This window comes from Pavona decussata, unplaced genomic scaffold (assembly GCF_977016875.1).
Source record: "Pavona decussata unplaced genomic scaffold, jaPavDecu1.1 SCAFFOLD_396, whole genome shotgun sequence".
NCBI classification, from domain to species: Eukaryota; Metazoa; Cnidaria; class Anthozoa; order Scleractinia; family Agariciidae; genus Pavona; species Pavona decussata.
In genome coordinates, this window is record NW_028145767.1 from 557,178 (window position 1) to 574,120 (window position 16,943).

General features: G+C 38.0%; 1 protein-coding gene and 1 pseudogene across 1 annotated transcript; both read right to left on the bottom strand.

Moving 5' to 3' along the window:
• Positions 1–4,513: 4,513 nt before the first annotated feature.
• On the bottom strand, positions 4,514–9,475 carry LOC146451154 (arylsulfatase B pseudogene; annotated as a pseudogene).
• An 885-nt stretch (positions 9,476–10,360) lies between these two features.
• On the bottom strand, positions 10,361–16,913 carry LOC146451155 (cleavage and polyadenylation specificity factor subunit 5-like). The gene is made up of 9 exons (XM_085099521.1): positions 16,790–16,913; positions 15,342–15,398; positions 14,581–14,610; positions 14,288–14,401; positions 13,682–13,745; positions 13,002–13,094; positions 11,659–11,734; positions 11,375–11,489; positions 10,361–10,530 (listed from the first exon to the last, which is right to left on the bottom strand). The coding sequence occupies exons 1-9, from the start codon at positions 16,903–16,905 to the stop codon at positions 10,509–10,511; spliced, it is 687 nt and encodes a 228-aa protein (XP_084955647.1). The 5' UTR covers positions 16,906–16,913; the 3' UTR covers positions 10,361–10,508.
• Positions 16,914–16,943: the final 30 nt, after the last annotated feature.

The window sequence follows — 16,943 nt, forward strand, 5'->3', positions numbered from 1 at the left end:
GGAACGGCATGGCAAGAGATCTCACGTTGGCTGAAAGACACAGCTATCCATTCATTCGTGGAATGCGGTACTGCACTGCCCATTTCCTTCGATATATTGGATAAAGGGCTATTTATGCGCAAGCACATATAAAGATTATTATTTCTATAGCAGGGACAGTGAAATAAACACCAATGGTCTACCGCACTACCGCATGAATGAATCAGCCGATGTAGAGGAAATCGAATTCTTTTCTGACTCAGCGGAGGGAAACTAAACTCAGTGCTTTTACTCCATGACACAGTCCAATGCATTTTGTACTGCAGTATATAGAGTTTTCAATTTTAATTTGAAGAAACGTTCCTGTTTGTTAATACCAAATTATACCAGTTTAGTTTTCACATTATGCCATCAGTGAACTGATGTCAAGGACGAATGAAATTCTATTGTTCTCTCTCTGCATTAAATCAACGATTGTAGTCTTAAAGATGACAAAACAACTGTCTGAGGAAATCGGAAAAGGTCCGTTTTTGTCAGCAGGAAAATTATCAGGGTAAGATAATTGAACGCGCTAAATAAGCATGCTGCAATATTGTGTGCAGGCTGCAATATTTAAAATATTGCAGTGTACAGGCTACAATTATAAAAAATATTGCAGCCCGTTTTAAGAAATTTAATGTATAAAGTGCACAAAAACTGATAGCTTACAACATTGTAAACAGCACCGTTTGCGTTTAACTCTCGTTCATTGCGACTTAATTTTTTGTTTCGAAGTGCCACTTCTCGCATTCTAAAGCTGCAACTGGCGTTCTAAATCTTTGCTCTATTTAAAAACAGAAAATGGAAACGCCGCCTTTAGAAGTCGATAAAGAATTAAAGCACTGACAGAAACGTCCAAACGTTACACGACATTACCTTCGATTTCTGCAGAAATATCTCCCTTCGTAGAGCTCTGTGTAATAAATAATCCTTCCTCTTCCGACAAATCCATCGTCCTTCTAAACCCACGTTGCCACTGAGTAAAATGACTGAGTTCTCTGGCTTATAAACGTGGTATGCAATTTTGAAGTATTACACGCCTTGCACGAATTAATTCCATCGTTAGGACTGTTTTGAACAACTATAACACCGAGCTACAATAACAACCCTCGGCACCATTGAAATCGACGATATATTCATCACAAACAGGGAGCAATAGCAATGACCATCACAGTCATCACACATACCTGCGACTAAACTTGCACATACGGGCGACTAAAATCGAAGATCCAGCAGAGCCATACAACAATAGAATTTCATGGAGCAAAGATTAAGAACGCCAATTACAGCTTTAGAATGCGAGAAGTGGCACTTCGAAACAAAAATTAAGTCGCAATGAACGAGAGTTAAACGCAAACGGTACTGTTGACAGTGTTATAAGCTAACAGTTTTTGTGCACTTTAGACATTAAATTTCCTAAAACGGGCTGCAACATTTTTAACAATTGTTACACACTGCAATATTTTAAATATTGCAGCATGCTTATTTAGCGCGTTTAATTATTAATATTACCCCTAATAATTTCCCTGCTGACAAAAACGGACCGCCTCCGTTTTCCTCAGACAGCCTGTTTTGTCATCTTAAAGACTACAATCGTTGATTTAATGCAGAGAGAGAACAATAGAATTTCTTGGGGATCAGTAATTATTTGCGGTTACCCTGCTTCTTTGTAACTTGGTATGTTTTCTTTGTGTTGTCTATGATGTCATGTTTAGTCGAAACAAATAAAAGGAAAAAGAAAATTGATTACTATATAGACAACCCCTGGATATTGATAAGCTTGCACCGTGATTGGCTTGTTACTATTAAGTTATCAGCTCGTATCCTACGCTTAGAGACTGAATGAAATAAATGGTGAAAAGATGCTTCTTTTATAGATCTTATTCATAAATGGCGGCCAATAAATAATAGTTTAATTTTCATCAAAGTCTTACTAGCCTCGTTAGCGTGAGCAAAATTTAATAGAATTTTTACTCTAAAATGAGGTTAGTAGGGCAAATTATTAAGTGTCAAGATATATGCCTGTTCTATTATTTTTATTAATAAAATTCTTGGAACTGTTTGTTTTGTTTTGTTCTTTATGAGTAACTCGTTTATGCTGTGGTCCAATTCTATCCTTGGTCTACATTTTATTTTCGATTTTTTCAAACTCATTATCTTACACCTTTCTGCAATCTTAAAATTCCAGCCAAAGCATCCGAACAGATCAAAGTAATAATAATAATAATTATAATAATAATAATAATAATAATAATAATAATAATCTCTTTATTAAAATATTCCAAGTAAAATGTTATTTACAGTTTAAAAGTAGAGGAAAGAGCTATTAAAACGTATTTGCAATTCTTCTACAATTCTTCTTCTATAATAATAAAAAAAATCTTTATTAACATATACCAAGCAGCTGAAATTGTTATTTACAAGTTAAAAGTTGAGAAAAGAACTATTAAAACCTATTTACAATTCATTCCGATTTCGAGACAAATTTTCGAAGCACAAACTTTTCAAAAGAAAATACAAATGTCATAATAATAATAAAAATAATAAAAAATAAAAAACAACATCTTAATCAACATATTTCAAGCTATTTACAAGTTAAAAGTTTCGATTCCGAAAAAAAAAAAAAAAAAAAAAACAATTCACAGAAAATCAACGGACACACGCTTGGCCGGCGTTTAGGCGACAGTCATCGATGAAATCCCCTTGTGGAATTCTGTGGAAAGGTGTCATGAAGCCTCTTACGCATGTGTGTACCGACCTTAGAATCTCAAAGGAAAGCAATGTTCTAATCCAAGTGATAGTAATGTGATAAGGTTCCTCATTCTTTTCTGAGAGCTTCTCGGCTAGGCGTTTGAGAAAGCAATTGCAGTCGGCTCCCATCCCACCGTTGGTTCCAAAGACTAGGGGAGTGAAAGATCCCATTTCAACGTCCAGCACTCTCTGTTGGTTCTTCCGCTTTTTCTCCTTTTCCTGCTCTTTAAAGATTGTCGATGTTGCTTTTCCCTGGTTACACTTGGAGTTAACATGCGTTACTCTGACATCGAAAAATGCTGTAACTCCTCGAGACCAAAAGCCCCCTGCCTTCATGTCCAGTCTTGCCTCCGGACTTGTCACCGCGCTTCTGAGGTTGAATTGCTCATTGTCGAGAGGTTCACTTACTTGTGGTTCGACTCCAACGTTGGTGCAAACCTTACCAAGAAAAGAGGTAAATAGGTTGCGGACGCCATCGTGTCTCTGCGCCACGAACGCTCCCTTTTTGCATGACAGGGCATGGCAAACGGTATACTTCTCCCCACAAACACACTTGCTCGGTAAATCAGACAGGGGAGAATTATACCTTAAACGCAGAGAGTCTCTGAATTCTTGTTTATTCAGCACTTGATCAACAAGGGGTACTGCGGTAAGCCACGAGCTCGCACCCTTGTCTCTCGATTGGTTAACTGACCGCAGCAGATCCGAGGGTAGAGTGGAATCAATACTTTCCATACTCGATTTCACCGACGCAATTTTTAAAGCTTGATGTAGTCTTTTTAACTCCTCCGTGGACCTCTCGCCTGCCACCATGAAAGTGCTCTGTTTGGTGATGGAATCTACGTGCGATGCTGTTATTGTCGTAGAAGCAGCAAACTGCTGTGGAGCTTCAAACTGTAAGTCAGGTACGCCAAGCCCTCTTTGAGCGGGTGTCAAAGTAACAAGCTGACGCAGATTGCTAGCAACAAATTTAACATTATCACAAATTTTTTGCACTACTTGCAACTAATTTCAGCCGTTCTATCCGAGTTGAAAAGGAAAGCAGCACAAACCAGACAAACGTTTATCCTGTAGCTGATCTCTCTCCGACTTCCGCATCCGTTCCGTTAAATAAAACTTTTTTTGATCTTGCTGAAGCGCGCTGTAAAAATTATTACCAGTTGTTCAATAATCACGGCTCCATTGTTCCAAGTGGAGTTAAAAAGTGGCAGGATAAATTCCCAGAAAAATTTGTTGATTGGTCAAATAAGTTTCACGATATATACCGCTTTACTAAGAATAACAAACTCCGTCAATTTTGTTGTCGTTTTCTGCATAGAATAACTGTAACGAGGAGAGAACTCAAACTATTTCATTTAGCGGATAACGATAAATGTATATATTGCTCTAGTGCTGATTCGATAGAACACACCTTTATTGATTGCAGGGAGTCTGTAAAACTTTACTCACAAATTATATCATGGTTCAACCAGTGCCAAGGTACTACAATAACACTCGAATGAAAAAATTGTCTTTCATGATATACATCATGTAACTGATGTGCTCTCGGACCCCGAAAGACGCAGGCTAGATTTACTCATCATCTTGGTCAAACAATATATCTACTCCTCTAAACACCTTCACAAAGAATTGTCTTTAGATGAACTTGTAAACAAACTTACTATTCAATGGAAATTAGAAAAATGTGCTTAAATGGAATTTCTGCTCTCAATCGAAATGAATGATGTGATGAATTTTTTTTCTTAACTCACAAACTGTAAGGTAATGCATAGGCTCGATTTTGTAGTTTTTTGTTTAAGGTGATTCCATCGAATTGCATTGCGCATCCTTGCTGCGCATAATTTTTCGCGTCATTTAGCGCGCGCACGAGCGCGCGCGCGCACAACATTACGGGATTTCCTTGAGGTTAAGCTCGGCAGGAAAATAAATGGTCCTTTTCTTCTAAACGAGCACGGTGACCCCCATTTTTTAATGCATCAATTTAAATGTGATACGGTTGACCACTATATATCGCGATTTAAAGAAAAGTTTAATACTCTACTTTGAAATATTTTTATTTGAATGCTTTAAAAAGCACGTATTTAGGTAGTGCTGCTTACGTGCACACGCAGCAAAATCTTTAATTTCTTTCATAATCGTAATTCCAGCTCAATGAAAATAGTTTGTCGTGTAAGATTAAAGTAAATTTTGTTGAACTGCTTCGATATTTTAATGCAAGAAATTAATTTTTCTAGAAATGATAGTTTCCTATTTCTGATTACTAGCGTTCCCAATATAAACCTCGTGGGTCATCTATTTACTATAATAGCCATCCAGGTTGCACAAAAGCGAGCACAGTGACCCCCATTTTTTATTGCAATTTTGTCATGCTTATAACATAGTCATGAACTGGACCAAGTCTTAGACAATTTTGAATACTCCTTCTTTTTCAGCGGAATCACCTTAACTTCTTTTTGTTATCTTGATAATTTTTTTCTTCTCTTCTTTTCTTTTTCTCGATTACTTAGTTGTCTTTTTTTTTTCTCTTTTAACTTAACAGAAAAGTACTTTGTAAAATTCAAATACTTTATAAGTGTAAGTAATTTATATAAGTGTAAGCAACCTAAGTGTATTTGCGTATTTAAATAAAGCGTGTGAAAAAAAAAAAAATAGTCCGTTGAACTTATATCATTTTCGATTTTACAATAAACTCACTGTGTTTTTTATCCCCAAAGGTTATTTCAATAAAGTGATTATCAATTACTGCTTTTTAAAATTTTTACTTAGTTATGTATGCTAAAACGGTCCCGCCGCTAAACTGGCATATTTTTAGTGATTTTTATATCGTTCGTTTAGGTTCGATTGGGTTCGATTTGGTTCGGAAATCGAACTCAATCGAACTCTCACACAAATTTTTTGGTTCGATTGTGTTCGATTTCCGAACTAGTCGAACCCAATCGTTCGATTGAGTCTGATTGGGTTCGATTAAGTTCGATTACCGAACTGTTCGATTAGTTACGTCGGGGCCATAACATGACTGGCACGACCTTGTCTGCCCAGTCACCGTCAGTGCTTCGTTATGTTTGTATAAAATCACCAGGGAAAACAAATAAATTTTCAGTAAACTGTTCGATTTCATTGGCTTTGAAAACAAAGAGTAAGCTTCAAAAAGTCTTTGAAATGCCTCAAGCTGTTCACGATTAAATGCAACCTATGGTATGGCAATTTTGATCGTTCTTAAATCATTAAATCTCAAGGGGATCCCAAGTAAACTCCAAGTCACGCACACCACGCATTCGACGAAGATTTATCAACGTAGCCTTGCCTCGCTCTTGGTAAAAGATTGCGTTTCAGGAAATTTCACTCCTATTTAGTATTAATTTTTAAGTATTTTTGATGACGCCCTCACTTGCTACTCAAGGGAGTGCTTATCAATGGTTATGACAGAAAAATTATTGAACTAATCAGTGGCAAGATTGCGGGCAAACCGTCAAACAAATCACGCCGTAACAAATATTTTCCTTTTTCTGCGTGTCTATTTCTTGCGGGTATCGGCTGTTGTTTCGCAAAAGTTTTAATGTAAGTTGCAGCAAATTGCTCTTTATTAATTAAACAAAATCATGTTTCCTCAGATGCAGAATTTTGATGTTCAATTGAATTTGTTACTTGTGAACAAAGCGCTATTGGTTGTGTTGACAATGTGTTTAGCTTAGTTACAACGGCGCGAAACGTTGTCCTTTGTTTTCAACGTTTTGTACAGCATTTGGATCAAACGTTAGAAAAAGTTGCCAACGCGTTGAGAAACATTTTTCATCCATTCTTAAACATTTGTTTAACATTGCCAACGTTTTTACAATGGACGGAATAACATTGCAAATGCGTTGAGAACCATTATCAACACATTTAAAATTCATTGAAAATGCATTAAAACGCTATTTTCGTTAAGCCCGGTTTTCCCAAAGAGGGTCACAAATGATTTTTGGAACACCAACAGACAGTTGATATCCATGCAAGAGCACATCAGGTTGCCAGTGGACTGACGTGGTGTCCGTCTATTAATTATTGACTACAAATTCTAATTTTCAAACTTTACTAAATCTTCAATATTTCTTATTTCTCTTAATTTTACCAATCCTTCTGGAAAAACTATCTCCTCCCAGTATACCCAAAAATCACCCAAAAATTCACAATTACCCCACAACACAGATTCACGGGATGAGTGTGGAGTTTTTGGATTGCTTGAAACGTGAACGAGATATTTCCATTAAAGCTATGTCAAGTGGCGGAAAAATGGCGTTTAGGTAAACCCCCCCCCCCCCCCCCCCTTAATCCATCCATGGTTTCCAAACTCCGCCATGCTTGCTCGGATTAGACTTAGGATCAGGGTTTGGAAACCGAGGGGGCACTGCTGTCGTATCGTACATTCGTATCCTGTTCAATAAATCCCGTACCACTTCCGGGTGCTGTTCAGAAATCTCTTCTCGTTCTTCCGGATCATTTGCAACATTAAAGAGGAATATCGTTTTGTTTTTGTGACATTTGGAGGAGACCTGGGCTGGGACATCCATTTCCGCCGCTGGAATCCATGAGCCGTTGCCTGGGCAACCGAGCAGTAGCTTCCAATTCCCTCTTCTGAGAGCGGCCTGGCGGCAGCTTAAGTATCGATCCGGGATTCCCCAGGGCACGCCATAACAGTCAATGTTATGCAGGAGTTCCTTCCTCGAAGATGATGTACCTTCACTGATGCTCTTCCACTGATTAACTCCGTCCAATGGAAGCCCTTCCACTGATGCTTCGGCCAAATGCACGAGGGTTGGAAACCAGTCCGACACATGCATGAGCCCGTGGTGAATTCTCTGTGGTTTTTGAATGAGTTGACTGTTCACAAATCCCACAGTTCTTACACCGCCTTCCCACAGGGAATTTTTCCAACCTCGCAAGGGCCAGTTATTGCCGCCTCCAGTGATCTGCCCTCCGTTATCGCTGCTAAAGATCAGCACAGTGTTTTCCCACAAACCACGCTCTTTTAACGCACGGGTTACATTTCCAACCGCTTCATCCAAACACGAAACCATGGCTGCATAAACACGACGTTTGCGATCTTTTATGTCATTGTACCCTTTCAAAAATCGTTTTGGAACCTGCAACGGCATGTGCGGCGCTTGGAAAGATAAATAAAGGAAGAGCGGGATTTTTGAGTCGTGCTCTTTGATGATCCTCTCAGCTTCTTCAGCGAAAAGAAACGTGGTGTATTGACCGACCACATCTCGCTGTACTTTTTCGTCTCGCCAAAAATCGTAACCGTCTAGAAAATTGAAACCCGGTTTGTGATAACCGAGTCTGTTCACATGTGAATAATAATCCTGCCCACCCGTTAAGAAGCCGTAAAAAGAATCAAAACCTCTTCGTGTAGGAATAAACTCTTTTTTATAAAAGCCCAAATGCCATTTTCCAACAATATGCGTTCTATAGCCATTTTCTTTCAATTTTTCCGCTATTGTGGTTTCGTTTTTCGGTAACGCGTTAGCCTGCGAGGGCCAAATGATGCTATGTTGTAAACCAGTGTGGATATTGTATCGTCCTGTTAACAACTGCGCCCTTGTTGGGGTGCAGATGGGTTGAACGTAATAATTTTGCAATTTCACCCCGGTGTGCGCCAACTCATCCAAGACTTCCGTTTTGATTTTTGAGTTATGATAGCCGATGTCGTTAAATCCCAAGTCATCTGCTAAGATAAAGACTATGTGTGGCTTTTTACTCCGGCCGCTAATTCCTACCCGGCTATCACCGAAGAATATCGCGAACAGAGATATGATCCCGATTTGAAATCCCAAAAGCAATGAATTGCTCTTAGTCATCATGAATTACTCTCTCATGCCAGAGGTGTTGTTAGGAATTAAGGGCCTAACTTTATCACCTAAAAACATTCAATTCCATTGATCGTGAACATGAAAGAGAATTTTTAAACCTGTCGGATATTTGTATTACTGCAGGTATTGCGTTGTCACATTGTGACAATGCTGCAGGTTTTACAAGGTGTACATGTCATCGAAAATACCTTTTCTTCAGCCTCGTTCTCAGTCGACGTGGGCACGTAATCGTATGTGACGTCACCTGTCGAGCTATTTCATCCCGCGGCCGACCGTCTGGCCCTCTTGACGTCTCGACCCCAGGCCACGGGTCTGGCAACGAGGCCTTCTTTTTTAAGGTCGATCCGTTTAGCAGGGCCATGTTGCGGGGACAGTTCCTCTGCGTGACGTTCCCGTTTTTATGAAAAAGCTACGTTGCAGGGACAAAATTTTGTCGTTGCTACAAGCTGCATGAAATTCAGTTTGTTTGAATTCGCGTGTCATGAAGCGGGGACAAAAAGTGACCAATACTCATTTTCTTAAGTAGACCGACCTTACTGCTTCGAATTTGTCAAATTGCTCCTGTCTTAATTCTAAATGTTAGTCGTTTATGAGTGGCTATATTTAAAAATGTTTAGCTGCAACTCCTTCACAGTTATCGTGACAATGCGAAATATTTAGCTGACAGTTTAATTCTGTCGGGTACAAAGTATCTCTGCCGAATAGGGGTATATATATCTTGTTGACCAAAGCAACAGACGTCTTTTATTTAGTACCCATGTCCAGATTGAATCAGTTCCTTTCTTTTCGTGTTTTTACTTTATACGTTAGAAGTGAAAAGAGAGCAAAGCGTTTAAGACTAAAACTTAAAAGCCTCAAAGTGGTGGTTATACATCTGGCCCCAGTTGTTCAAAGAGCGGGTAACTTTATCCACTGGATAAGTCGCTATCCAGTGGAGCAAAGGTACTCCAACCAATGCTTTTGGCAAGTTTTCCACACACTGATCCCATTCTTAAATTTGACATATGCTTCTACTCTATTCATAAATTATAGGACTATCAAGAAAATCTTGCACACATTTTATCTGCCGGGTAGCGAACTATCCAGTGGATAAAATTATCCGCCCTTTAAACAACTGGGGCCTGGCTTCAGTTGTTTAAAGAGCGCATAAGTCGTTTTCAGCGGATAAAGTACAGCGGTTGGAGTACAGTTCTTAAAGGTGTATTGTGACTGAGATTTTGCTTGTTGGCCCAAACTGCTCAAATATTTGACAGAGAATCCTTTCTTTAACATGAAATCGCTCTTAGAGCACCGGGAGGAAAATATGAAATGATTTCTCCGAGAAAGAATAATAAACTGTAATCAGGCGTTTTTAGCGATTTCTCCACAATACAAATGAAGAACTCGATCAATAAAATTGCAACTTGTCTCGCAATTTCGTTGCGCGGTTGCGACACAAGTTGCACGGATCGTTGCCTAGTGTAACATGCCATGAAATGAACATGTCTCGGAACGTTTTTGGTGCAGTTACCGTTGCGAGAAGTAGAACCGACTTCTACTTCTCGCAACGATTGCGGCAACAAAAAAATTGTGAGACATGTTCATTTCAGCGCATGTTACACTTAGAAAGTATTCGTGTAACTTGCGTCACAATAATATTGCGAGGCAAGTTGCAACAAAAATTGCCTCGTGTAACAGCGACTTAAAAAGCAAACAAGTGTTACCGGGATCATGATTCAACAGTCTAGACAGACGGGTACAAAGATTTTTAAAAGTTTTTATTTCTAATTAAAAAAGCAATTATAACTACTAAAACACATGCAACAGCAATAAATACAAAAAGTTACAAAAAAAGAAAACATATGCCAAGGAATTATTTGTTTTCCCCCATCTTCTTCCGTATCTCTTTTCTCATAAATATATGAAGCTAAACCTGAAATATAATAATGAAACGGTTGAAGCCAAAGTATTTACACAGAACACCATGCAGCTCAGTCCAAGTGGGTGTAAAAATAAGAGCGGGAAATGGTAAGGGAAACAGAAAAATGCCGGATATCGAATATGCAGGTGCACCTAAAGAGATCATTTCAGCAGATACTTAAAATGTTGTCTCCTGTATTCCCAGATGGTTTTGTGGTATATTTGTGTAAGCTAAATACAGTTTGATCTGTGCCCAAGCTTTAACCGAAAATTTAACTTGCGGAAAGTTTTCTTTCCTGTTACATTCTTGACTTGATAATGGTGCCAAGATGACACCGAAACGTCGTTCTTTTTTTTCGCTTATTTTTATAGTCAACTGTATTTCTAAATTTAATCTTATCAGAAAGTTTTAGGGAACAGAATCTTATTCCCCAAATTTACGAGCTGTTGTAGGCTTTACGAAAATGCTAGCTGACCTATTTTCGCATTCTTAACGACATATTTGCCCCTTCGAAAAGGAGAGAAATTAGCTTTTCAGTCAGTGTTACAAAATTTTTGAGCTCATATTTTGCCTAAGAAAACTTTACATGTTCTTTTTCAACTAAATCCGAATTTAATTAACTTAATCGAGGCAAAATGAACTGTTGTGTGTCCCTGGGCAAAATAACTGTACATACAGAGTCAAACTGAAATTACTTGCGTTTGGTAGCAAAACGTTAAAATTGCACCGACCTGCACGCGAATTTGAGCGGATTGATCAAAGTGAAGGATGTAAACGCACATCATAGCCCGTTAAAAAGAACCGGAAAATCGGGTTCATGCGGTGAAAAGAGGGGAAGAGAAATTCAAGTACTCACCTACTGAGCAACTGTGGAAGACTGGCTATGATTGGTCCATAGCCTGGCGAGTTATCATACAGTTCAAATAACGGGGCTGCAACCAGTTTGTAATTACGCGGGACAGCAAAGTTAGCTGAAGTGAAACAAAGATAAAGAGAAGCTTTGCTTAACTTGGTTAACATTTCATCTTGTCAGAGTTAGACAAAAAACGGAAGTGACGAAAGTGTTTATCACGTAAGCAGAAAACTCAAATGCTAAAAGGAATACAACCTAGCGCTTTGCTGGTTAATACATAAATGTACCTTTTTCTCCTAGTTGAACTAAGAAAAGTTTTCTCTGTTCTTTGGGCTTGGTTATATGAGCGGGAATGTACGGATACTGAAAATAAGAAAATACAGATGAGTACAAGTCAACCAAGAAATGGTTTTTAACATTACTAGTTGTGTTATCACTGTGGAAGAATAGGAGCTCATAGGAATAGATCGCAGAGATACATTGAAGTCGTGAGTAAAGTCCCCTATATGCAGCCGCTTCTGTTGGCCGCCACGAAGCTCTCGGAAATTAAGCTTCACGAGAATGGCTGAGAAAACATTAAATGAACAACGGAAACAATGACCCTAGTCTTTAAAACAATACTGCGTCGTGATAAACAGGTTCAATTCAATTAGAGGTTCCATAGAGCTTCCTGACACCCAAAGCAGGGCTCACTTCTCCCCACTAGTGAGGAAAAGTGTTGCGTGACGACCGCGCAGGAGACAAATCATCCTCAGCTAAGTCACACTGCCTTTCTCCAATCAGTCAGCTTCCACCAGCAAACTGTTGGTTGCGATAGACCTTTTAAAACTTACAACCACCATTCTGAAAACGGTCAAAACATTTTCGTACATTCAAAATCTTTTAAACGAGTTATAAAATATACAGCGTCTTTTTTTTTGTTTGAATATGAGTGATGCACCTGAGTGCGCTGGAAAACATGTATTTACGTATTTATGTGGTGGTTTTGCAGTTTTTCTCACATGATAACATGAGCATCAATTGTTATAATGATTAGGAACCATTATCTCTTCTCATTTTTCCCTGTCGCTTGCTCCGAGGCCTGCGGCACACTAGGTGATTTTATACGCCGATTGTGGCAAATTTAATCGCCAGAAAAAAAAATTGGAAGCGAATTACACCGATCATGGACATATTGCACTGTACTTTGCTGGCATCCGGCATCAATCAAATCGCCAGTGCAGTAGGGGGCACAATTGGAGATTTTCGCCAGTCATTCTGATCATTATATTTATTATAATCAAGACATTTACAACGATACAAACAGAATTGAGGGAAGGTAAAGAAATCACGAGGAAAACAGAAAAGTTGAAAAATTAAGGAGTTGTAACTAATTTGCTTGACCAATTTTCTGTATTATAAAAGGAGTTTCAATATTGATAGTCATTTTCATTTGCCAAAATATCGATATTTGCCGGCAAATTTCATCTTTGAATTCTTTTTTGGGTAAATCTCTTATACGGCGCGGTATCTCATTCCACAGTCTTACGCCAAATCGTGAAAAAGAACGTCTATGTTTTTCTAATCTAGAGTTTTAGACGTAAAAGTTTCCAGAGTTTCGAGCGTTAGTCCTTCGTCATTCCCGTCATACCTGAGGAGCCTCAAAGTTTGGTCTCCACCAGTTTCCCAAGCAGTCTTCCACAACCCAGTCCACCTCGGCCCCCTGCTCTGGACGGCCCAGGATCTAAACAGAAAAATTATCATTATCAACGTCAAATCAAGAAACTAAGCATAATTAAATATTGACGATACACGCACAGTAAATACCAAGTTGCCTACATCCTATTAAGAAAATGTTTCTACGTTTGTTTGTCAGCTTTATTGGGAAATATAACACAAAGAAAAGAAACATGTATAAGAAAAAAAAAAAGGATTAAAGTTTAAGAAAAACGACAAGAGTTTTGATTTTCATCAACACGTTTCGACAGCTCTTCTGTGAACTTCAGCCTTAAATTGTAAAGTACAAAGTTGAATTTATAATAGGTATATGACAAGGCTGCCCCCTGACAGGAGCTCGGTAGCCTGAGGCACCCAAGAAAATGCTAATTTTTTTGCAGCAGCACCTAATACTTCACATATTGGGCCAAACTTCTTGGCTTTTGGCCTTGTGGACTCCTTGAAATTTTTCTGGCAGAGATACCTATTTGTTTGATCTAGTAAATTTAGTAGGGAAAATTGCTATCCTAGTGGTAAAACAGTAAAAAACCCTAAGTTGCACAACTACAACCTGTATGCAGAGCTTTTGTACTCAGCTGTATTTAAGCAACTTACTTCAGTCATGGATCTTTTAAGTCCATCTATCTCATCTTCTCCAGCTACTAGTTCCCCACCAGGCCTTCAAAATTGACGTTTGCATCATCATTACACAGTATATACAGTGTATTGTAGTTAAACACAACAGGAATGCTAAACGGCATCCATTGTTTTAGTTTTGTGTTCCTTCAGTTCATTTAGTCTCGTTTTGATCACAACCTTTTGGCCAAAATTGAGACTATACATGTATGTTGGTATAAACTTAGCTCCTTAAAAAAAGTGCATATGCATAAATAAAAGGAATGAATGACTGTCATTTAAAATGCCAAAATGTAAATTGAGGGACAACAAACCATTTCATGACATTCAGCATTTTTTCAAAAACTCCACAGAAAATTGTTGAATAAAATTGTCCAACTTCTTCAAGTTGCAATTTCCTTTCCATCCTGGTCACAAGTTGTACTACAATTAATTATTAGCAGTTTTTAACAAAAATGAACTGAAACAGATTCATAACTCAGTTCATGTATTTGACACTGAAACAATATTACATTGAAAATAATATAAATAAATCCTAGTTACTGGTATATAAAAGCCCTTATAATGTAAATTAAAGTTACTCACAATTTAAAAAATGTTGTTCCTAGCTGCAGAAGCAGCACATGAGGCAATCCATGTTCATGGACAATCAGCACTCCTTCAACAGTCTTCCTCATTCCAAATTTATCATATTCCTCTCTGTAGAAACAAATGCCAATGATGTCAAACAGCTTGCTATGAAATAAGGCACCAGCCACAGAGATTACTGAGGCCTCTTAGAAAACAAAGAAGCTTAATTCAATAGATGTTCTTCCATTTGGGAAGTCATCCCTGTTGCATCTGTAAATTTTGATTTCATTGTTTCCAACATCCCTTACCTCATCCTTGTAAATCTTGTCTGCACTGAGCTGAAAAAGAAAGTAGGCAGTCAAATAGAAGTATTACATTTCATTCTTCGAAACATACAAGTGCACTTAGTTAAGTTTACTATAACATCATCAATCACTGATGCATGCAGCAGAATGATAGCCAGCAAAATCTTAAAACCTGTCTCTTACAGTTGAGAATTGAAAGACCAATACTAGTCCAAGCTCTCACAAAAGATTTAAAAATGCAAGTTTTCAAGGATGACTGTACAAGTTTGCTTAAACGGATACATGTACTCTTTGGTTTCTATCTCACCATTAAATTATGGAAATTTTCTTTTCACAAGATTATTGACAATATTCCACATGATTGTTTGTTAATAATTTCCATGTGACTATTCATTTCATATCGCCATTTAAAAATCCCATGGAATCATAGGTTGTAAAATCAAACATTTTATACCTCAAAATTTTGGTCAATCAGGAGAGCACTTCAATTTCCATTTTTTCTTTCTCTTTTGCTTCCTTTTTTTCCTTTGGAGGGGAGGGAAGGGGAGGGGAAGGGTAATAAAAACATTACAGAGCTTCTAAAGGACTGGTAACAACTGTGAAAGTGAGTGTAAAAGATATCAAATGAATTGAAAAATGTTTTTCCACTGCAATTAATCCTGATAAATGGTCATTGATATTAATTTTCTATTACTGGCATTATAACAATAATTAATTTTAATAATTATTATTTTCAGTTATTGAAAAGTAACAAGCTCACCCACCTGTCCTTCTCATACAATGCTTCTTTGGTTCCAAATGTGTAATTCGTTAAAGGATACCTTCAGATGAAGAGCATAAAGCAGCAAGTTATTTATACACATAAGCAACCTAAATCTTTGTGATAAAGTCATCTTTAGTTCACATTGATTCACTCGTTTTCAAAGATAAGAAGTCATAATCCATTGTTCCAGAAAATAGAGATACCCCTCACAAGGACGGTTCTTTGTTAAGGGTTAATGAAGATAATTTGCTGTTGTGATAAAAGTACTTTTGTGGAGAATATGTAAGTTTTGCTGTTGTTGCCACATTGTAGCTTGCATGATAGAACTATTCTGGCCATTATTTACTGGACAATAAAAATTATCTTGGGTAAAATTTTCAATTTTAAAAGGAGTTTGCCAAAGAAACTACCGGGTGGCCCAGAAGGGACATAAAAACCTACAAGACAACTTTCAAACTAGTTCAATGCAAATTTGCAACCAAAGCGATCAAGTTGATCACAGCAGTTGCAGATTGCTCTGAGCAAGCTGTCAATCAAAATACCAATGTTGTGGCAGAAGTTTGCAAATTTGCATGCAAAGGAACATCCGGTTTGACTGTAAAAAGTTGTCAAATTTTACAGTCAACCCAGGTCACGCGTGAACAGTATTTCCCAGAATGAAATGAACATTCGAATTTCTCTTTGTAATGTCCGACGTGTGAATGGAATGTTGGACATTTCTCTAGAAATCGTTCCGAAAAAGACGCATTAACTGAAAAAAAAAAAAGATTCAAAATACTTGGGAAACAATTGTTATTCTTGAAATACTCAATTTTGCAGTGTAAAGAAAAATTCATAGCTTTACATCGTCAATAAGCTAGGGAAATTTATACGGGAACTCTGAAATCTCGTTGGCGATTTTCAAAACTGACATGTAAATTTCAGAACTCCGTTCAAATTTCAAAAATATCGTTCACGCGTGACCTGGGTTGACTGTAATGATTCTGGAAATCTGCTGGAAAATGTCCATTGCAACACATGGTACATCCACATGTACAAATCCCCATGGAAAAGTTCGTCACATAATATATTCATGTAGCTTCCATTTCCAGCCATCTCTGCAGTCTCACAAACATTGTGACAAACACATTTCAAAACTGCGCCTTATTTACAAATACAACTCGAGGTTCAATAGGCAACTGGTCTTAAAACATATCACCGGTATAATTTATTGTTTTGGATCATGTATTCTGTAACTGATGCCTGATCTTCAGGTTCGATAAAGAGAAACGGTCAGAAAAGACTTGAAAATATGTCAAAGAAAAACTGCATTCTCCTTTCTCTACATTAAACTTCTCTACAATGAACTTCAATGAGCGTTCGACGCCGCCGACGCGTTTGACGCTCTTGAGAGTTTTATAGTCAATTTCAAAGTCAACAAACCACGCAATCCTAAACATGACTACTTACAGTCGTACTGTGCGATCTATCTGAGCTCCCTGTGGCCCTGTCATGTATTTTCCCGCATTGCTTGCGGCTCGATTCCTTGGCCAACCTCGTGCGTTCATTCTGTCATTGCCCGCCATCTTGATTCCTGTCTTGTAATACAAGCGAAGGCACTGGG

What these genes read in the sequence shown, in the direction of transcription:
- LOC146451155 (XM_085099521.1), bottom strand. Translation starts at nt 16,905, where the DNA reads ATGGCGGGCAATGACAGAATGAACGCACGAGGTTGGCCAAGGAATCGA. An exon ending in GGAACAACATTTTTTAAATT is followed by an intron (nt 13,746 to 14,287) that starts GTGAGTAACTTT and finishes TCAATTTTGAAG; the next exon opens with GCCTGGTGGGGAACTAGTAG. An exon ending in CTTCCACAGTTGCTCAGTAG is followed by an intron (nt 10,531 to 11,374) that starts GTGAGTACTTGA and finishes ATTATATTTCAG; the next exon opens with GTTTAGCTTCATATATTTAT.